A 22,423-nucleotide genomic window follows, 5' to 3' on the forward strand; every position below is an offset into this window, starting at 1 on the left:
CCATAACTGCAATTTGCATATGCCTTTAACATATTTACATGAAAGGTACGCTGCTTTCTGTCTTGAGTCTATAGTTATAATATAGTTTGTATCATTGAGGCACCTTATGACCTTGTAAGGTCCCTCCCAATTAGCTTGAAGTTTATTCTGACAAACGGGGACTAAAACTCTCTATTTCAGGCCTTACAATCATACCAGGTCTTTTGCTTAGTCTGGGCTGCCTGCAAGTTATCTCTGACAATGCCCACAAGTTCTAGTCTCTGCCACATATTAACTACATATTCAGTTATAGGGGTGTCAGAGGTATCAACTTTCCCCTCCCAATGTTCTCTTATTAGGTCAAGGGGCCCTGTCACCCTCTGGCCATAAAGCAGCTCAAATAGGGAGAACCCTGTAGACTCCTGAGGTACTTTTCTGTGTGCAAACAGTAGGTAGGGTAAATATTTTTCTCAGTCATGGTTCCCTGTTTCTACAAAAGTCTTTAACATATGCTTCGATGTCCCATTAAATCTCTCCACCAACCCATTAGTTTCAGGGTGATATGGTGTAGTATGTACAGATTTCACTCCACAGTGTGCCCACAGATTCTGAATCAGCTTAGACATAAACTGTGTCCCTTGGTCTGAGAGTATTTCTCGTGGATATCCTACCCAGGAAAATATTTCTGGCAGGGCAGTGGCAATTTTCTCTGATTCTATGGAGGATAAGGCTACCGCTTCAGGATATCTGGTAACAAAGTCCACCACTGTCAATATATATCTTTTCTCAGTCCAGCTAGGAACAGCTAGAGGCTCCACTATAGCCACAGCTATTCTCTCAAAGAGCTCACTGATGATGAGTAAAGGTTTCAGGGGAGCTCGGGGGTGATCCTGGGTCTTACCCACCCTTTGGCACACATCACAGGTTCGACAATAGTCAGCTACGGCTCGAGATACGGCCAATCTAGTGCATGTGCGTATCACCTCCTGATGTCCTGCTAGTGGAATATTGTGCAATCTGTAGGAGTTTTTCTCTGTATGCCCTGTGCACTATAAGCTGCTTGCCTGCTGTCTGGGGCCTATTAGGATCAGCAGGATCAAGTCTCTCTGTACAACAAGCCCCCTTTTCATAGGATACAATCTTTACCAGTCTCATTGTTTGGCTGACCAGCCCTCTGCCTCGGGTCTTCTAGGTCAAGGTCAGAGCGCTGTGCTTCCTGAAAAGCATGTCTCTGTCCTATATCAGTATCCATATCTGGAAGCGTCTCTGCTGGTGCCTCTGACAAATCAGGGTCATCAGTCTGATCAATAGGTGTGTCAGTTAAGTCTGGCTGTTCCATACTTACAGCCCCTGTCACTTCTGAAGCTGGTGCTGCTGGAAGCACTGGAGCATCTCTTCCTGTCGCTTGGTCAGCTGGTCCCACCTGGACTGGCTCAGGATCTGGAACCGAAGAGGTGATCTCTGCTGCTTCTGCTTGTTGGGCAGCCCTGGCCTGACTATGGGTCAACATAGCGGAAATACTGACTCCGCTATCAAGAGTAATGTTCATTGGACCCATGTCGGTCCCACACAGCATTGGTACTGACATGTTTTTCATTATGCCTACTTCTCTGTATCCAGGCTTGGTACCCCAATCCAGGAATACTCTAGCAATGGGTACAGTCTCTCTGGATCCATTGGCTAGCACTACCTCTGCAGTGCGCCCTGGTGGCCTGTAGAAGAGGATGCAGCATAGTTGATCTTGAAGGGTGTCGGCTTGTAATGAGCATGATAGCAGTTCCAGTTGGGAGGAGTTAAATTTGGAGATCATTTTTGTTTTGAGGTCAGATTTGAAGATCACTGCTATTCCACCTCCTTTTTTTGTACATCTTGTGGTGTGTATAATATGCCTGGGGGGAATCTTTTATTTAAGATGGGGTTGTCTTTGAGTCGAATCCAGGTTTCAGTGATGAATAAGACACTTAGGTTTTCATCTTCTATCCAGTTCCTCATGATTTCTTTTTTTGTTCACCACTGATATGGCATTTATATATGTGAATGGTATTGGAATGTAGTTGGGGGTTGACTCATTGCAACAAATTTTGATGAGGTGGTTTTTGTTAATTATGTTTGATTTAGTCTTTCTGTTGTGTTTGCCTTCTTTATTCTGTGATTTCGGGTTGTAGGTGGTGTGAGAGTGTAGGGATATTGATGTTGGTTACATAAGAACATAAGTAATGCCACACTGGGAAAAGACCAAGGATCCATTGAGCCCAGCATCATGTCCAGAACAGCGGCCAATCCAGGCCAAGGGCACCTGGCAAGCTTCCCAAACGTACAAACATTCTATACGTGTTATTCCCGAAATTGTTGATTTTTCCCAAGTCCATTTAGTAGCGGTTTATGGACTTGTCCTTTAGGAAACCATCTAACCCCTTTTTAAACTCTGTCAAGCTAACCGCCTTCACCACGTTCTCCGGCAATGAATTCCAGAGTTTAATTACACGTTGGGTGAAGAAAAAGTTTCTCCTATTTGTTTTAAATTTACTACACTGTAGTTTCATCGCATGCCCCCTAGTCCTAGAATTTTTGGAAAGCGTGAATAGACGCTTCACATCCACCTGTTCCACTCCACTCGTTATTTTATATACCTCTATCATGTCTCCCCTCAGCCGTCTCTTCTCCAAACTGAAAAGCCCTAGCCTCCTTAGTTTTTCTTCATAGGGAAGTCGTCCCATTTTCGCTATCATTTTAGTCGCCCTTCGCTGCACCTTTTCCAATTCCACTATATCTTTCTTGAGATGCGGTGACCAGAATTGAACACAATACTCAAGGTGCGGTCGCACCATGGAGCGATATAACGGCATTATAACATCCTCACACCTGTTTTCCATACCTTTCCTAATAATACCCAACGTTCTATTTGCTTTCCGAGCCACAGCAGCACACTGAGCAGAAGGTTTCAGTGTATTATCGACAATGACACCCAGGTCCCTTTCTTGGTCCATAACTCCTAATGTGGAACCTTGCATGACATAGCTATATTTCGGGTTCTTTTTTCCCACATGCATCACCTTGCACTTGCTCACATTAAACGTCATCTGCCATCTAGCCGCCCAGTCTCGTAAGGTCCTTCTGTAATTTTTCACAATCCTGTCGCGAGTTAACAACTGAATAATTTTGTGTCATCAGCAAATTTAATTACCTTGCTAGTTACTCCCATCTCTAAATATATTAAAAAGCAGTGGTCCTAGCACATACCCCTGAGGAACCCCACTAACTACCCTTCTCCATTGTGAATACTGCCCATTTAACCCCACTCTCTGTTTCCTATCCTTCAACCAGTTTTTAATCCACAACAGGACATTTCCTCCTATCCCATGACCCTCCCATTTCTTCTGTAGCCTTTCATGAGGTACCTTGTCAAACGCCTTTTGAAAATCCAGATACACAATATCAACTGGCTCCACTTTGTCCACATGTTTGTTTACTCTGTCAAAGAATTGAAGTAAATTGGTCAGGCAAGATTTCCCCACACAAAAGCCGTGCTGACTCGGTCTCAATAATCCATGTCCTCGGATGTGGTCTGTAATTTTGTTTTTAATAATAGCCTCTACCATTTTCCCCGGCACCAACGTCAGACTCACCGGCCTATAATTTCCCGGATCTCCCCTGGAACCTTTTTTTAAAATGGGCGTTACATTGGCCACCCTCCAATCTTCCGGTACCACGCTCGATTTTAAGGATAAGTTGCATATCACTAGCAATAGCTCCGCAAGCTCATTTTTCAGTTCTATCAGTACTCTAGGATGAATACCATCCGGTCCAGGAGATTTGCTACTCTTCAGTTTGCCGAACTGCCCCATTACGTCCTCCAGGTTTACCATGAACTCAATAAGTTTCTCCGACTCGTCCGCTTGAAATACCATTTCCGACACCGGTATCCCACCCAAATCTTCCTCGGTGAAGACCGAAGCAAAGAATTCATTTAATCTCTCCGCTACGTCTTTGTCTTCCTTGATCGCCCCTTTTACCCCTCGGTCATCCAGCGGCCCAACCGATTCTTTTGCCAGCTTCCTACTTTTAATATACCGAAACATTTTTTACTATGTTTTTTGCCTCTAATGCTATCTTTTTTTCGTAATCCCTCTTGGCCTTCTTTATCTGCGCCTTGCATTTGCTTTGACACTCCTTATGCTTCTTGTTATTTTCAGACGGTTCCTTCTTCCATTTTCTGAAGGCATTTCTTTTAGCCCTAATAGCTTCCTTCACCTCACTTTTTAGCCAGGCCGGCTGTCTTTTGGACTTCCGTCTTTCTTTTCTAATTCGCGAAATATGTTTGACCTTGGGCCTCCAGGCTGGTATTTTTGAACAGCGTCCATGCCTGTTGTACAGTTTTTACCCTCTCAGTTGCCCCCCTGTTTTTTTTTTACCGTTCTCATTTTATCATAGTCTCCTTTTTTAAATTTAAACGCTAACGTATTTGACTTCCTGTGTATAGTTACTTCAAGGTTGATATCAAAACTGATCATATTATGATCACTGTTATCAAGCAGCCCCAGTACCATAACGTCCCTCACCAGATCATGCGCTCCACTAAGGACCAAGTCTAGAATTTTTCCTTCTCTCGTCGGCTCCTGTACCAGCTGCTCCATAAAGCTGTCCTTGATTTCATCAAGGAATTGTACCTCTCTAGCGTGTCCCAATGTTACATGTACCCAGTCTATATTTGGATAATTGAAGTCACCCATTATTATCACATTGCCCATTTTGTTTGCGTCTCTGATTTCTTTTATCATTTCTGCGTCAACCTGCTCATCCTGGCGAGGCGGACGGTAGTACACTCCTATCACCGTTTTTTTCCCTTTTATACATGGAATTTCAACCCACAATGATTCAAAGGTGTGATTTGTGTCCTGCTGAATTTGTAATCTATCTGAGTCAAGGCTCTCGTTAATATACAATGCTACCCCTCAACCAGTCCGGTCCACCCTATCACTACGATACACTTTGTACCCCGGTATGACAGTGTCCCACTGGTTATGCTCCTTCCACTAGGTCTCAGTAATGCCTATTATATCCAATTTTTCATTTAGTGCAATATATTCCAACTCTTCCATCTTATTTCTTAGACTCCTAGCATTTGCATATAGACATTTCAGAGTATGTTTGTTGTTCCTATTTGCATGATGCTTAGTACCTGACACTATTGATTTGCCATCTTTTGTTTGATCTTTAGTTGTATTTAAGGGCACCTGGCCTACCACAGTCTGTTGTGCAACCTCACTATCCAGAAACCCTATCATCCCTGTTTGTGAGGTATCTTTGCAAGATACCTTATCCCGAACCATGCGCTTTGGAGCGACTGTCGGCCTTCCCCCCATTTCTAGTTTAAAATCTGCTCTATCTCCTTTTTAAATGCCGACGCCAGCAGCCTGGTCCCACCCTGGTTAAGGTGGAGCCCATCCTTTCAGAATAGGCTCCCCCTTCCCCAGAATGTTGCCCAGTTCCTAACAAATCTAAAACCCTCCTCCCTACACCATCGTCTCATCCACGCATTGAGACTCCGGAGCTCTGCCTGTCTCTTGGGCCCTGCGCATGGAACATGTAGCATTTCAGAAAATGCTACCCTAGAGGATCTGGATTTGAGCTTTCTACCTAAGAGCCTAAATTTGGCTTCCAGAACCTCTCTCCCACATTTTCCTATGTCATTGGTACCCACATGTACCAAGACAGCTGACTCCTCCCCAGCACTATTTAGAATCCTATCTAGGTACTTATGTACTTATGTAAGACAACAGACCTGGGCTTCCATATCTACAAGCAAATCATGCAGAAAAGAAGTCTTAGTCTTCAATGATCTATAATTTGTTAACAACATCCAACTTGTAATCTCCTGGCCTCCTTACTCCCTAACTGCGATACAAGTTTTGCCATGGTCTCCTATCTTAACATACATTAGAACAGACCTTCAACTCCACACAACTGGGATGGTAGTATTACTATCCAAGGACTGCATAATAAACCAAGATACAACCTCTGATAAAATAAAACACCAACCCTTTCCAAACTGTACTACTCACTACCAGCCTTAAACTCTGCATAATGTATAGGTATAAACTCAATAAGGGCTTTTAAAAAGATTTATTTCAGAATATCACAAATCAGAAAACAGAAAATATAAAGATGTTCATTTTACATTATTTACACTAGTTAAAAATTCACTGCTGCACAAATTGTTGCCAGAAATTTCAGACCCCATTGACATGATTGGTTGCTGCATTGATACCAAGTCCTCGCCATTCCATGAAGATAAAGAAAGTGCTTGCTCCATAGGTGATCATCATCAGGCATGCAAAAAACTGAAAAGAAAGAACACAAACTGAGGGCTCAACACATAAAACCATTAGCAAACAGTGGCATGAATCCCCAGAAATTGAGTAAAAATGACCTGGAGTATCAAAAACATTGGACATTAACCACCTCATTCTATAATTTTGCAGTCTCAATTTTGCACTTAGCATGCACAGTTGCACATGCAAGGTATAGAAGGGGGTCAGTTACACGTGTAACTTAATAATTGGCATTAACAAACAATTTTTTTTGTTACATTTGTACCCCGCGCTTTCCCACTCATGGCAGGCTCAATGCGGCTTACATGGGGCAATGGAGGGTTAAGTGACTTGCCCAGAGTCACAAGGAGCTGCCTGTGCCTGAAGTGGGAATCAAACTCAGTTCCTCAGGACCAAAGTCCACCACCCTAACCACTAGGCCACTAATTAGCACTAACATAGTAGATGACGGCAGAAAAAGACCTGCACGGTCCATCCAGCCTGCCCAAGAAGATAAATTCATATGTGCTACTTTTTTATTTGTACTGTCCTCTTCAGTGCACAGACCGTATAAGTCTGGCCAGCCCTATCCCCGCCTCCAAACCACCAACCCCGCCTCCCAACCACCAGGTCTGGCACAGACCCTATAAGTCTGCCCAGCACTATCCCCGCCTCCCAACTACCAATCCCGCCTCCCACCACCTGCTCTGGCACAGACCGTATAAGTCTGCCCAGCACTATCCCTGCCTCCCACCACCGGCTCTGGCACAGACCGTATAAGTCTGCCCAGCACTATCCCCGCCGCCCAACCACCAGCCCCGGCACAGACTGTATAAGTCTGCCCAGCACTAGTCCAGCCTCCCAACCACCAGCCCCAGCACAGACCGTATAAGTCTGCCCAGCACTAGCCCCGCCTCCCAACCACCAGCTAGTTTGCAGTTTGTGCATAACTACCCATAGTCTCAGTGGTGGGGGCAGTCCGGGGTGTCAGCAGGTGGGGGGGTTGCTCCGCTGGCGCCGCAGTCTCCACCTGCCTACCAGCTCCGTCGACGGACAGATGACCCTCTTCTCTTGCCACCCGGCACCCAGCCTTAAAAAAAAACAAAAAACTGTGAAGCGCTTCACATCAGCTCTGCTGTTCTGTAAAGGAAGCAAATTGCCTCGTCGCATCGGCCCTTCCCTCACTGTGTCCCGCCCTCGTGGAAATAGGAAGTTAAATCAGAGGGCGGGACACAGTGAGGGAAGGGCCGATGTGACGAAGCGATTTGCTTCCTTTACAGCAGAAAAGACGCGAGGCGCTTCACAGATCTTTTTTTTTTAAAGGCTGGGTGGCAGGAGAAGAGGGTCGTCTGGTAGGCAGGTGGGGGCTCAGTTGGGAGAAGGGGACTGCGTCTGGGGGGGCTCAGAGGAGAGAAGGGGACTGGGTCCAGGAGGGGCTCAGAGGGGAGAAGGGGACTGGGTCCGGGGGGGGGGGCTCAGATGGGAGAAGGGGACTGGGTCTGGGGGGACTCAGATGGGAGAAGGGTTCTGGTTCTGGGGGTCACTCAGATGGGAGAAGGGGACTGGGTCTGGGGGGGCTCAGATGGGAGAAGGGGACTAGGTCTTGGGGGCTCAGATGGGAGAAGGGGACTGTGTCTGGGGGGGCTCAAATGGGAGAAGGGTTCTGGTTCTGGGGGTCGCTCAGATGGGAGAAGGGGACTGGGTCTGGGGGGGCTCAGCTGGGAGAAGGGGACTGGGTCTGGGTGGGGGGGGGCTCAGATGAGAGAAGGGGACTGGGTCAGGGAGGGAGTGCTCTGATGGGAGATGGGGCCTGAAGCTAGAACTGAGGTCTGAGAAGGGGGCAGGAGGGAGAATGGGACCATGCCTGGGGCAAGTGGAAGAATGGGTCTGGGGCTGAAAAGGGGGGCCCTAATGCAAGGCATGTGGATGAAGGGGACTGGAACTGGGGGCTGAAAAGGAGGGTAGGTGGGATAAGGGGCTAGTACTGGAACTGGGGCCTGAAAAGGGGCAGGGGCTGAAACTGTGGGGACTGGGGGCTGAAAAGGACAGGAAGAAGTGGCTGGAGGCTGAAGCTCAGGACTGGTGGGAGAAAAGGGCTGGGGCTGAAACTGGGGACTGGTGGGATAGTGGGGCTGAATCTGGGGGCTGAAAAGGAGGGGCAGGTGGGAGATGTGGGCTGGGGCTGGAACTAAGGGCAGGTGGGATAATGGGGCTGGAACTGGGGGCCTAAAAGAAGGGGCAGCAATAGGGAGGGCAGACCCTGGATGGATGGGGGGGGGGAGGGCAAATGGTGGATTGAAGGGGCAGAGAGAAAGGGCAGACAGTGGATGGAAGGGACGGCAGACAGGGCAAACACTGGATGGCAGAGAGAGAGCGAAGACAGATGCTGGTTGGAAGGAAGACGGTGAAAAGAAGATGAGGAAAGCAGAAACCAGAGACAACAAACTATAAATAAAATATTTTTTTTATTTTTTTTTGCTTTAGGATAAAGTAGTATTGTAGATGTGTTAATAAATGTTTATAAATAGAACATGTAAATAAGGTAATCTTTTTATTGGACTAATTTTAATACATTTTGACTAACTTTCGGAGAACAAAACTCCCTTCCTCAGGTCAGGTAGGATACTGTATCAGCACTATACTGTATTGACCTAAGGAAGGAGGTTTTGGCCTCTGAAAGCTAAATGTATCAGTCCAATAAAATGGTATTATTTTATTTTCTTTATTTGTTTTATTTCTATTTGTTAATTTGTAAAGTGGTGATTGGTATTTGTTAGTTTTTTTTCCAATTTACATCTGCTGTCTTTATATTTTGCACAGTTCTAGGGGACATTTTCTGTTTCTGTGGTGTTGCATTGTATGCAGAGTTTGGCATAAGACATAAGCATCACCACACTGAGACAGACCAAAGGTCCATCTAGCCCAGCACCCTGTCTCCGACAGTGACCCATCCAGGTCACAATCACCCGACAAGATCCACGGAGCAAAGCATCTTGGGGGTTCAGTTTAATTTTTGTCTAAATAGAAAGTTTATGATTACTTATTCTATAGTAGATTAGGGTGTATCTGTGTTTGTGAAAAAGACATGGCTTTCAGTTGGCATTGACTGTGTAGGATTGACGACTATTCTGTCTGGAAGAGCGCATCCGAGCCATTCTTCCAGGTCTTCTGGAAGGGTTGCTGCGTCAGTCTGCTCCAGTACCGGGGGTGCTTGCGCCCTCCGTACCGTCGATGGAAGCGGCAGCTGACTCTTCGCCTATGGTGAGGTCTCCGATGCCAGTACTGCCTGTGGCATCGGCCTCGGCTGCCACCCAGGTCGACTCCCCGTCGACATCGCTGGAGGGAGCTTCATTGCCGCCGGCATGGGAGTCGACTTCTCAACATCACCATCGAGGACATGGTTCCTCGGCGTTGAGACGGGCCCGGTTTCGAACTGCAGTTAAGGAACTCTTGTCCAATACCGATGAGGATGCCTCATGGGATGAAGGGCAAAATCCCAGGTATTTCTCTTCTGAGGAGTCTTGTGGTCTTCCCTCTGATCCTACTCCTTCACCAGAAAGAAAGCTTTCTCCCCCGGAGAGTCTTTCTTTCTCTTCATTTGTCCAGGAAATGTCTGTGGCTATTCCCTTCCCTGTGGTATCTGAGGAGGAGCCTAGGACTGAGATGCTCGAGGTCCTTGACTATCCTTCGCCACCTAAGGAGTCATCCATGGTTCCTTTGCATAATGTGCTCAAGGAGACACTTATGCGGAACTGGATGAAACCACTAAGTAATCCCACCATTCCCAAGAAAGTTGAGTCCCAATATCGGATTCACGGAGAACCTGAGCTGATGAAGTTGTAGTTACCTCATGACAATATGGTTGTGGATTCCACTCTCAAGAGAGCCAGGAGTTCTAGAGACTTTGCCTCAGCGCCCCTGGGAAGAGAATGTAGAACCCTGAACTCTTTTGGGAGAAAGGCGTATCAGGCCTCTATGTCATGGCCAAAATTCAATCCTACCAGCTCTACATGAGCATTCACTTGAGGAACACGGTGAAGCAACTGGCGGACTTGGTTGATAAGCTCCCTCCGGAGCAGGCCAGGCCTTTTCAGGAGGTGGTCAGGCAGCAGAAGGCGTGTCGTAAATTCCTGTCCGGGGGGTGCTTATGATTCTTTTGATCTTGCATCCAGAACCGCTGCCCAAGGTATAGTGATGCGCAGACTCTCATGGCTGCGTGCCTCTGACCTGGACAATTGAGTCCAGCAGCGGACTGCGGATGTCCCTTGCCGAGGGGATAATATTTTTGATGAGAAGGTTGAGCAAGTGGTTGATCAGATCATGCAGTGTGACTTGTAGAAATGACTGCTTATGGTATGCTAGAATTGCTCTATAGGTCCTGAGTGTTTTGTATTCTCAGTATGCCTAGTACTGGATTTTGGAGGGGGGGGGGGGGGTGTTACAAAATGACCAGCCCCAGGTGTCAACTACCCTAGGTACGCCACTGCATAGTCTTCAACAAATTGTGCATGAAAATTCCATAGCACACAACCGCAAGGGGACTGATTAGGGACGTGCCTAACATTAAAGTGAATGGGTTCTAGAACTGTAGACTTTATATCAACCATTGGGCTGGCATAAGTGCTCATGCCTAAAGTGCAAATCTTGTTTTCTGCATAACTCTGTCAAAACTTGACCAATTTAATAAAATTTGAGAAATATCATCCTGAATAAATTCGTAATAAACAACACTCATGCCAGCCACCTCACCTAAACAATGTCATATCACAACCTGGTTATTCAACTGTTATAATGTTTTCTTCAGTGGGAAGTGATAGGACCCTGTCATATACTGACTGGTGATCTGTTGAGTCTGTTTCTCACAATTTCTTCAAATCATAATCTACGCTTACCCTCTTCCACCTCTTTTCTATAAACTCTTACACCAATCTATAAGGACCATAATCTTTTTCCAAATTAAAATTTTTAATAAGGATCAGATCCTCCTGACTGAAAACTATGGTAACTGTTTATCTTTAAAGCAAAATGGGAGGTACTCCTTTTTCGGCAAGTTACCATCGCTGAAGCTTTCTCCCGGAATATGACGATTACTCCTACTTAGCCATTTGAAACAGTAGTTATGGGAGAAGATATTACTAACCATCAGTCGATGATTTTCTAACTGCTATACCATCTTCTTGGTAGTTTGCCTCAAGTTTTGGTGCATAAAGCTTTCCTGTACTGAAGACACTGGTACTGCTGGTAAGACCAGAGCAAGTTTCACTTGACTCTTGTTTGGGGGGCTTTGACCTCTTTGCATTTAGCAGTGGCTTTCCTCACTAAGGCAGTGGTAACCTTCTTTGGAAACCTTGTATGCCCAGGTACAAAAGGTGGCAATGGAGACTTCTGAGTTAGAGAAACTACCATCTGCCCAGATTAAAGATAAAGTTGTTACTAATAGAAGACTTGAGAACCAGGAAAATTCCATGAGGTTTTTTAATGTATATTTCCTAAATTTTCCAAAGCATCCTATTTTTTCTTCTAGTCAGCTTTGACAAATTATTTTGATGAAGTGCTGTTAATACCAAAAGAGGATATATCCAACACTAAACTTTATTATAGTACATCTAAAGTTAAGGCCTCAGATTTACATGGAGCTGCCCAGGTCCTAGATTTGGAAGCTATATCCCAGGACGTTTCTGGAAAAATCTGATACAGAGACTGTGACTTATGCAATTCTTCCTATAGCTTTTGTTTTCCCACAAGACAGAGATCATGTTATGAAATTTTACTTTAGCCATAGACAAAAGCTCTTTGTGGGACAGAAGTTTTGAATATTTCCTGACTTAATAAAGGTTACACAGGAATATGCAGGAAGAAGTTTCTACAAATGCAGCAACAAGTCCTTTCATTTGGTGCCAACTTTTTATTGCGTTTTCCATGTAAATGTTGTGTATCGTATTCCACAAAGAAGTATATTTTACTTGACCCAGAACAGCTGAAATTGTTTATTGATGCAAAGACATTGGAACCCCCTGAACCTGAACCATCAGATTTAGAAGCTCAGTAGCTTGTTTTGTGTTATTTTGGCTCCTTTCAGTATCATTTGGATGATGTTACTTTTTGTTAACTATCTCATGCTTCAGGGATTTATGTTCCTTTCTTGGATCTCTCTCCTTTTTTGTGGACTGATGAACACTGTTTAATTTCCTTAAGTATGGATTAGTAACAAAAAATAATAAAATAAAATTTATAAGTTTGGATTAGTAACTTTTTTTGTGTTAATTCTAAAAGTGCCTTTCTTTTTCAAGTTGAAATGCTTGTTATTATTGTTTTAAAATACAAATAAATATAAAATAGTGATTGCACATATCATGACTATAATTGCTAGATGGTGGCAACTTCATTTAAGTAAGGTGACTGGCGTGAATGTAGGCTTATTGCAAATTTATTCAGGGTGATATATCCCAAATTTTATTGAAATTGGTCAGGTTTTGGCAGTTATGCAGAAAAGAAGCTTTGTATAGGTGTTTTTTGTTCTTTTTTTTTTTTTTTTAAACAAAATGTATAACAGCAATTATGCTTGCCAATGTAGAATTCATGCTTAGTAGTGGATCATCCCAGTGCCTAACTTTCAGTGACTTAAGGGGGTAATTTTATGAATTTTTTTCCAAGTATAGAGCATGTTGTACATGTGGAAACAAACTCATACAGAAGTGCACATAAGTATGCACACCATAAAATAATTCCCACTTTTATGTTATCCATCCCGGGGTATTCTTTGGTTTGTGTGGAACTGGAACAGAACTGCTATGTGCATGTGCATTTTACAAAATATATGCACAAAAGCACATATTTTGAGAGCATTTGTAGTAAGTCACTGTATGAGTTTATTTTATAAAGGCACATAAGCGCCTATGCTACCTTTATGTTTAAATCTGTTTATTGGCAGTAACATAACATGTACATTTCTCCAAATGAAGAACCTATTATAATCACATCATAACATCATCACAACGTACGTCACCAAACATTTTGCTTTTTCTCCCCTATTCCCTCCCTACTCCCAAATCTCTCCCTATCCTTCCAACCCCCTTCCATTCCGCCTGCCCTCCCTCCTTTTACCCCCCTCTCTCTTCCCCCCCCCCCTTTTTCCCCTTTTCCAAAGAAGAACAGTCTTCTTACTCCTGGAGACACTGTATTCCAAAAGGGGCTCCAACAGGCTTGGAATGCTACTCCTGTCTCTGAGTTCCAATCTTTGATATCCAGTATCTCCAGCCGCATCAGCACGATCATTTTTGTTCGCCATTGCTGAGTACTTGGCCGTTGCCTGGCCGTCCACCCAGCCAACAATGTTTGTAGCACTGCTAATGTTGCTTTATTCGCAAACGATTTATAACCTCTCGAGGCTGGTAACGCTAGGTGAGGCCTACCAAACAGCAATAATACATCATAGTACCACACCGACCCCCACCATGTAGAGACCTGTAACAACACATCCCTCCACAGCTTCTTAACCTGTCTGCATCCTCAGAACATGTGGCCCAGCAGCATGCCCTCTGTGCCACATTTCGGGCACTCCCCCCAGGGGGAGACCCCCATGTGGAATGCTCTGCACGGTGAAATGTATATGCGGAGTGCAAATTTGTACCATAGTTCCCAGTGTTCTTCAAATCTGGACCTCTTGCGGATGCCCAAAATAAATGTCTTAACATATTTTGCTGCAATGGGAGCTCCGAGGTCTGCAGTCCAGGAATCTGCCAATTTTTTGTAATCCAACTCCGAAGCGGAGTCCTTGATATGTCTATGGTGAAAAGTCAGGGGCACCTGCTGTTGAGCTTCGAAAGAGTACGCCGCCGATAGTTCCTCTCTCACATCTTCAGTCAGGGACGTCCAGGGGAGGCTACGGATATAATGCACCAGTTGGTGATAGTGCCAATGATCTGTGCTGGGGATGTTGTACTCTGTTTGGAGGTCTGTGAAGGGCTTAATTTTCCAGTCACTGCTTGCAATAGATATTTAAGGCCCTGTCTCCCCCAGCAGCCAAATGTTGCATAGATGTTGCCCGCCGGGAACATCGGGTTACCACAAAGGGGCAGGTAGGGAGTCACTCTTGGTGAAAAACGATGCAACCGGCACAACCAGCGCCATGTGGCCCTTGCTGCAGGCACTAAATTTGACTGTTGTAACTCCACCGGGGTCATTCTCCCCGGTAGATGTAATAGGCATCCAAGATCTATATCTGGAGACATTTGTGCTTCTAAAGCTGTGTTTGAAAAGTCCGAGGATTGCCTGTGCCAATCGCTGATGTGCGGCATTCCACAGGCAACAGTCACCTGTCGTAAGCTTATGAGACCCATTCCCCCGTATTCCACCGGGGTGCCCATCATTGACAGTGATAGGCGTGCTTTCTTCCTTTTCCATAGGAATGTGTTTAAGAGTCTGTTCTGTTGTCTTTCATCTGCTTTGGAGAGGTACAGGGGCACTGTTTGAAAGACGTATAACCATTTTGGGATGTTGAACATATTATACAGTGCCACCCTTCCTAGGAGGGATATCGGTAGCGCCTCCCAGGCCTCTAGTTTTAGCTTGGTATCCGACATCAAAGCTGTCACATTCAATTCATATAATTTCTTCAAGTCTGCTGGTACCTGTATCCCTAGGTATTTGAGGGAGTCCCCCGCCCGCCGAAGTGGAAAGGGTCCACGCCAGGCGTTTTTCAGCATGGGCGCCAGTGGTAATGTCCAGGACTTGTCATAGTTCAATTTAAATCCGGAATAATGTCCATAAGTCTCTAGCAATGTCAGCATGTTCTGAAGAGATCTCTCTGGTTCTTGCAACACCAAAAGCAAGTCGTCAACATTTGCTAGTAGTTTGGCCTGCTCGCGTCCTAGAGTCACTCCTTTCACTTCCTCAGTTAACATTATGGTGCAGAGCAGGGGCTCCAGGGCTAAGGTAAATAGGAGGGGCGATTAACGGACAGCCCTGTCTTGTCCCTTTCATTACTGGGAACCCTGGGCCCTTCACTCCATTTACTAACAATGCTGCCTTGGGGTCCTTATAAAGAGCCCTTATCACCTCTAAGCTCCAGCCACTAAATCCCATGTAATCTAATACCTGAAAAAGATATGGCCAGGCGATCCTGTCAAAGGCCTTCTCTGCGTCGAGGCTCACCACCAGGGCAGGTGCTCTCCCCGCCCGGCAGTGAGCCATCGCCAGCAGTAGTCACCTGACATTAAAAGAGGATTGCCTCCCCCTCACAAAACCCACTTGTTCGGGAGTCACCATCCTAGTAAGGGGCAAGGCCATCCGTTCCGCCAGTATCTTAGCTAATAGCTTTACCCCCACATTTAGAAGAGAAATAGGCCGGTATGATGTCACCTGCTCTCTGGGCTTCCCAGGTTTCGGGATTAGGGTGATTAGTGCTGTGTTTTCATGGAGGGGGAATGCGCCTGTCTCGACTACCTCTTCAATGTAAGCCAATAATGCCCCCATCGCCTCCACCGGCAGGTTTTTATAATACTCCCCAGAGTATCCATCAGGCCCCAGTGCTGAGTATGGTTTTAAAGATTTGATCGCTGTTTGTAGTTCAGTAAGTTGTAAAGGGGCATTCAAAGCCTCTAGTTCTGACTCTATCAGCTTAGGGAGCGTCACCTGTTCTAAATAGTGCTGAACCTCAGCCTGCATGCTTGATCTCCCTGCGTCATCTCTATATAAGGAGCTGAAATAGTCTGTGAACAGACCGACTATCGCTTTGTGGTCATTCACTACTTTACCTTTAGTGTCCTTGAGTGCGTCTATTATTCTAGAACCTCCCCACCCTTTAATCAACCTCGCCATGAGCCTCCCAGACCTATTCCCGAACCTCTTTAACCTGTACTTTTGGTAGTTCATAGAGTGCGAGGCTTTCTCGTGTATGAGGGTGTTAAGGGTTACCTGGGTCGCTCTCAGGGTCTCCAGTGTTTGTGCAGTGGGATGTTGGATGTGTTTCGCTTTAGCTGTTTGTGCCTCCCCTTCCAGCTGCAATATACTCTTCTCCAGATGGTTTTTTCCTTCTGCATACATAAGCTATGACCTCGCCCCTCAGCACTGCTTTCGAGTCTGTCCAGAACAGTTTAGGTTGCTCCTCATGCTGTTTATTATTTTCTTTGTATTCATTCCACTTAGTGTGTATATATTGGTGAAAATGTGGATCCCCAGCTAAATATGTCAGGAAACGTGAGCCTGGGCCGCCCCCTTCCGTGTCCGGTGCCAGTTCCAGATCCGCCCACACCGGGGTGTGATCGGATATTTCTTCCAGGCCTATATGGACTGTACATATCCGGGTGAACAAGGCCTGGTCCGTCAGTATGTAATCTAGGCGAGACTGAGTGCCATGTGCCCTGGAGCGATGCGTGTAGTCCCGTTCCCCAGGGTGGAGGGTCCTCCAAGTATCTACCAGGCCCAGTGTGGTGGCAAACATCTGCCAAGTGTTCGATCTGTACCCTCGGTAATACGATGACATGCACGTTGAGCAATCTATGTTGGGGTCTGAGATCAAATTGAAGTCTCCCACTACCATCAGCTCTTCCCCCCCCCCGGAGTGTCATGCATCTATTCATCAGCTGCTGATAAACTTTCTGGTCTGGTGCGTTAGGGCCGTTTAGGGCCAACAAGTGAAAATCCGCCCTTGGTGACCACACTTTAAGCAAAATATAATTCCCATGTTCCCCTCTTTCCATTACTGTCAATTTACAGGGTACCCCTCTCCTCACTAGAACTGCCACTCCTCCCTTCCTTCCTTGGGCCGCTACCGCGTATACCTCTTCAACCCCTTGTTTTTTTAGCTTTTTATGTTCTTGGTCTGACAGCCTTGTTTCCTGTAGGCAAGCGATGTCTATTTTATGTCGTCTAAGGGCTGCAAGGATTTTTGATCTTTTTATGGGAGACATTATGCCTCCTACATTCCATGTAGCTATTCTAATTGTCATGGCCAATTTGTACGCGACTGCTTTACAATGACCCTGGTCCTGTTTTGTGTACCTATCCCCAGGGCCGGTCTTAAGCAGAGGCGACTGAGGTGGCCGCATAGGGCCCCGTGCTTAAGGGGGCCCCGCGCAGCACGCCTCAATTCTGCCTCTCCCTCCGACCCCCACTCGCTCGGACCGCATCATCATGCTCGCGCCGATTCGCTCCGCTGCCTCCCGCCACCGGTGCCCACAGCCCGCCATCAGCTCCTGCCTCCCAGTCCCAGCAGGACAACGAGAGTGCAGAACTTGCAGCGACGGCCCACCCCGACACAGACAGACATCAGTTGCAGCACAGCAGCAGGCACGACGGACGGCTCACCCCAGCTTTTCCCTTCCGCCTTCCCGTTCAATGTCCCTGCCTCCTTCTGATGGTATTTCCTGTTTCCGCGAGGGCGGGCGGGAGTCATTGAGTGGGAAGGGAAAAGGAGCTGGAGCGTGGTCGGAGCCTCGGAGGTGAGCCATCGATTCGGGAGTTAAGTGTGTGCCAAAGTGCAAGTGCGACTAGAAAGTCTCACGTGTGGAGCACCCACCACCGCCGCCTGGAGCAATTTTGTCCAGTGCCATTCGGGCAAGGAAGTGTGCAAATACTGCACAGTAATTGAGCAGGTAAACTTGTGGTACTTTTTTCTGCATTTGTGACCCGAGTTATAATTAGGTGCTGATTAGAGATTTAATTATGATGGTCCAGAATCTCTGATGCAGCTTCTCACCATCAGTGGGACCATTCAGGATTATAATTTTTAAAAATCTCAAAGATTTGAGAGAGAGGAGATAATTTTCAACTTTGATCACAGATAAGTGAAATTCTTTTACACCCACTTGATGTTAATTTCATTTTGGTGTTTTTATGGAAGGCTTCTTCAGCCAATGAAGTGATTATTCTTGACGTCAGCGAGTTTCATTCTATAGTCTGATTGTGACTCTGAGGCTTTTTCTTTCTAGCTTTATTTAATGAAAAAACGCATATGAAATAATACATGTGCTGGCATGTTTTAGTGGGGATTGATAATATTGCTATTGAATATTAAAACGATCCTAATGCGTAGGGACTGTACAAGTCATAGCAGACTCTAATCACTTAAGAATGTAAACTTAAACATGGTTGCAATATGATCTGCATAAAAATAGGGTTTTCTAGTCAAAGATTTGACCACTTCATACAATTCCCTAGGGCAGTTCAAAGAGAAAAGAAGCGTTTTGACCATATCCTATATAATAAAACTCTCCTCCAACATTCTGAAGCTGACTGCATGACTGAGGCATTCTGTATCCATCTCCTGAACTGACATCACGTACTTCCAGGTTCGTCACAAGCAGAAGTGACCAACCACACGAGGTTTCTCGGCTTCAGAATGTTGGAGGTGCATTCTATTAAATAGGATTGGTCAGTTCCTTGAAGCACAGCCAGAGCTCAGCCTCCTGCACAGTAACGCTCAGACACCAGAGAGAGGGAGGGAGGGAGGGGGGGGGCCTGACACCAGACAGGGGGGGGGAGGTATCTCTGTCACACACACACACTCACTCTCTCTCTCTCTCTCTCTCTCTCTCTCAAAGTCAATGTCTTTCTCTCTCTCACTCTCACACACTGTCTCTCACACACTCTATGTCTCACACTGTATCACATTCACTCTCTATCCTGCTTATAATTGAAAGAGAAAAACGCCTATATTGCGACCCAAATCGGGAGATGGGTGTCTTTCTCCCATGGGTGCCCAAATCGGTATAATCGAAAGCCGATTTTGGGCATTTCCAACTGCAATCCGTCGCGGAAACGGGTAAAGTTGATGGGGGCGTGTCAGAGGCGTGGTGAAGGCGGAACTGGGGCGTGGTTATCAGCCGAGGAGAGATGGGCGTCTTTAGCTGATAATTGAAAAAAAGGCGTTTTTACCACGATTTTGGGTCACTTTTTTTGGACCATTTTTTTTCACGAACAAGTCCCAAAAAAGTGCCCCAACTGCCCAGATGACCACTGGAGGGAATTGGGGATGACCTCCCCGGACTCCCCCAGTGGTCACTAACCCCCTCCCACAAAAAAAAAAAATACTTTAAAAACTTTTTTTCCAGCCTCTATGCCAGCCTCAAATGCCGTACCCACCTCCATGACAGCAGAATGTGTTCTATCCTGTGACAGCCTTTCCCTGGTTCTGATGTGGCTCTCGGGTGAGTGTGACACCTTTTCTGTTATGTCGGTGTAGGGTATTGGGCTCCGTGATTCCACTAGCTTGTGGCAAATGCTCACGATGTTGGTAGGCTCTACTCCCATGGTGCTATTCTCCCTGCTTACTGGGTCAGAGTGTGCCCTGTTTTGTTTCCGGTAGTCCATGAGGTAGTGGCCATTTTTGTAAGCCAGTTTTAGATCCCTTTCACGTGTTAGCCACGTTACAGAACTTAGTTCTTACCTTGAATGTGGCTGAAAGAGGGCATTGTACAGCATTCTGCCAGCTCTGACCTACTGCTCATCTCAGTACCTGGGAGACTCGTTGCCAGTGGGGCACAACATCTGATCTGCAGTTAACTGTGAGTAAGCGTGCTTATTCCAATAAAGGCCATTTTCGGAGAGATTAGTCTTCAGGTGTCAACTGGTGTGTCAAGGTTTTCTCCGAGGACAAGCAGGCTGCTTGTTCTCACTGATGGGGTGACGTCCACGGCAGCCCCTCCAATCGGAAACTTCACTAGCAAAGGCCTTTGCTAGTCCTCGCGCGCCCATGCGCACCGCGCATGCGCGGCCGTCTTCCCGCCCGAACCGGCTCGTGTTCGTCAGTCTTCTTTTGTCCGCGCTCGGTACGGTCGTGTTTCGCCGTTCGTGCCCCGGAAAGTTGACCTTGCGCATCGTTTTCGACTCGTTTCTTCTCAAAAAGTTTAAAAGTGTTCGGGAAGAGCCTTTTTGGTTTTTTTCCTTCCCGTATTTCAAGCTTTTCGCCCCGGTAAGTTTTCTTTCGTCGTCGGGGTAGGCCTCAGTTAGGCCTCGGCCGAAATTTTCTTCTCCCTATTTTTGTGGTGCCAATTTTCGTCATTTCGAGTTTTGATCTCGCCGGCGTGATTTTTCCGCCCATGACATCGAAGCCTTCCAGCGGCTTCAAGAAGTGCACCCAGTGCGCCCGGGTAATCTCGCTCACTGACAGGCACGCGTCGTGTCTTCAGTGTCTGGGGGCTGGGCACCGCCCTCAGGCCTGTAGTCTGTGTTCCCTTTTACAAAAGCGGACTCAGGTAGCGAGGTTAGCCCAGTGGAACATTTTGTTCTCGGGCTCTTCGTCGGCATCGGCACCGGGGGTATCGAGTACATCGACGTCTTCAGCGTCCAGACTTTCATCCTCGGCTGCCAGTGCATCGAGTGCATCGAGGCATCGGCCCTCTGCATCGGCGCTGAGACATCGGACGACTGTATCGACGTCGGTGGTACCGGGACCTCGTCTGCTGATGTCGTCGGACGGTGGTGCTTCGTCTGGAGTGCAGGTGAGGGCTGTCCATTCCCCTGCTGGTGGCGGTGAGCCTTCGGGTGGGTCTCCCCCTACCCTGAGGGCTCCTGTGGTACAGCCCCCCCCCCCCCCCCGAGACCGACCCTCTTCGGTCTCGGCCCCGAGGAAGAGACGGCTGGATTCTACGTCCTCCTCGTCGGTGCCGGGAAGCTCCGGTGACATGCTTCGCAAGAAGTCGAAGAAGCATCGACACCGGTCCCCTTCCCGCGTCGGCACCGAGAGCTCTGGGTCGCCGAGGGAGTCGGCACCCAGCAGGCATCGGCACCGAGAGGACCGCTCACCCTCTGTCCAAGAGGTGTCGATGCGCTCCACTCTGGACAGCCCGGAACAGCCTCCATGCCCGGAACAGACTCTGACATCGACGCCTGCATCGACCTCCATGCCTTTTTCTGCAGCCGCTCTGAACGAGAGCCTCCGGGCCGTTCTCCCAGAGATCCTGGGAGAGCTGTTTGCGCCCTACCCCTCCGGTACCGGGGGTGCTTGCGCCACCGGTACCGTCGAGCGTGGCGCCGGCTGGTCCATCGCCCGGGGTGAGGTCTCCGGCGTCGGTACCGCGTGCGGTGCCGACCGCGGTCGCCTCCCAGGAAGGCTCCCCGACTACGTCGGCGGAGGGAGCTTCGCCGGTGCGGGCGAGGGAGTCTACCTCTCGACGCCCACACTGTGGCTGTGGTTCCACGGAGTCGAGCCGGGCACGGTTGCAGACACAGGTTCGTGAACTTGTGTCTGACACCGAGGGTGAGGCCTCGTGGGAAGAAGAGGAAGACATCAGATATTTCTCTGACGAGGAGTCTGAGGGTCTTCCTTCTGATCCCACTCCCTCTCCTGAAAGACAGCTTTCTCCTCCCGAGAGTCTGTCTTTCGCTTCCTTTGTCCGGGAGATGTCTACGGCCATCCCCTTCCCGGTGGTTGTGGAGGACGAGCCCAGGGCTGAAATGTTTGAGCTCCTGGACTATCCTTCTCCACCTAAGGAAGCATCCACTGTACCCATGCATCATGTCCTCAAAAAGACATTGCTGGCGAACTGGACCAAACCATTAACTAATCCCCACATTCCCAAGAAGATCGAGTCCCAGTACCGGATCCATGGGGACCCAGAGCTGATGCGCACTCAGTTGCCTCACGACTCTGGAGTTGTGGATTTGGCCCTAAAGAAGGCCAAGAGTTCTAGGGAGCATGCTTCGGCGCCCCCGGGCAAGGACTCTAGAACCTTGGACTCCTTTGGGAGGAAGGCCTACCATTCTTCTATGCTCGTGGCCAAAATTCAGTCTTACCAGCTCTACACGAGCATACACATGCGGAACAATGTGCGGCAGTTGGCGGGCTCGGTGGATGCGCTCCCCCCTGAGCAAGCCAAGCCTTTTCAGGAGGTGGTCAGGTAGCTGAAGGCGTGCAGAAAATTCCTGGCCAGAGGGGTGTATGACACCTTTGATGTTGCGTCCAGGGCCGCTGCTCAAGGTGTAGTGATGCGCAGACTCTCATGGCTGCGTGCCTCCGACCTGGAGAATAGAATCCAGCAGCGGATTGCGGACTCGCCTTGCCGTGCGCCTCAGCAAGGCCCCTCGGCTCCCCAGCAAAAGCAAGGGACGAGCTTTTGACTGGCTCCAGCAGAGCATAGCCGACATCCAAGTGTCAGTGCCGGGCGACCTGCCAGTAGGAGGGAGGTTGAAAG

General features: G+C 47.5%; 1 protein-coding gene across 1 annotated transcript in view; it reads right to left on the reverse strand.

Annotated features, from left to right (window-relative positions):
- Positions 1 to 6,087: 6,087 nt before the first annotated feature.
- Positions 6,088 to 22,423, reverse strand: part of PLLP (plasmolipin) — a 296,653-nt gene continuing 280,317 nt past the window's right edge. The window contains exon 4 of the mRNA XM_030203734.1: positions 6,088 to 6,320. Within this exon, the coding sequence (XP_030059594.1) occupies positions 6,210 to 6,320 (111 nt within the window). The 3' untranslated portion in view covers positions 6,088 to 6,209. The remainder of the gene's footprint in view (positions 6,321 to 22,423) is intronic.

The sequence above is a fragment of the Microcaecilia unicolor genome, chromosome 5 (genome assembly GCF_901765095.1).
Source record: "Microcaecilia unicolor chromosome 5, aMicUni1.1, whole genome shotgun sequence".
Classification (NCBI taxonomy): Eukaryota; Metazoa; Chordata; class Amphibia; order Gymnophiona; family Siphonopidae; genus Microcaecilia; species Microcaecilia unicolor.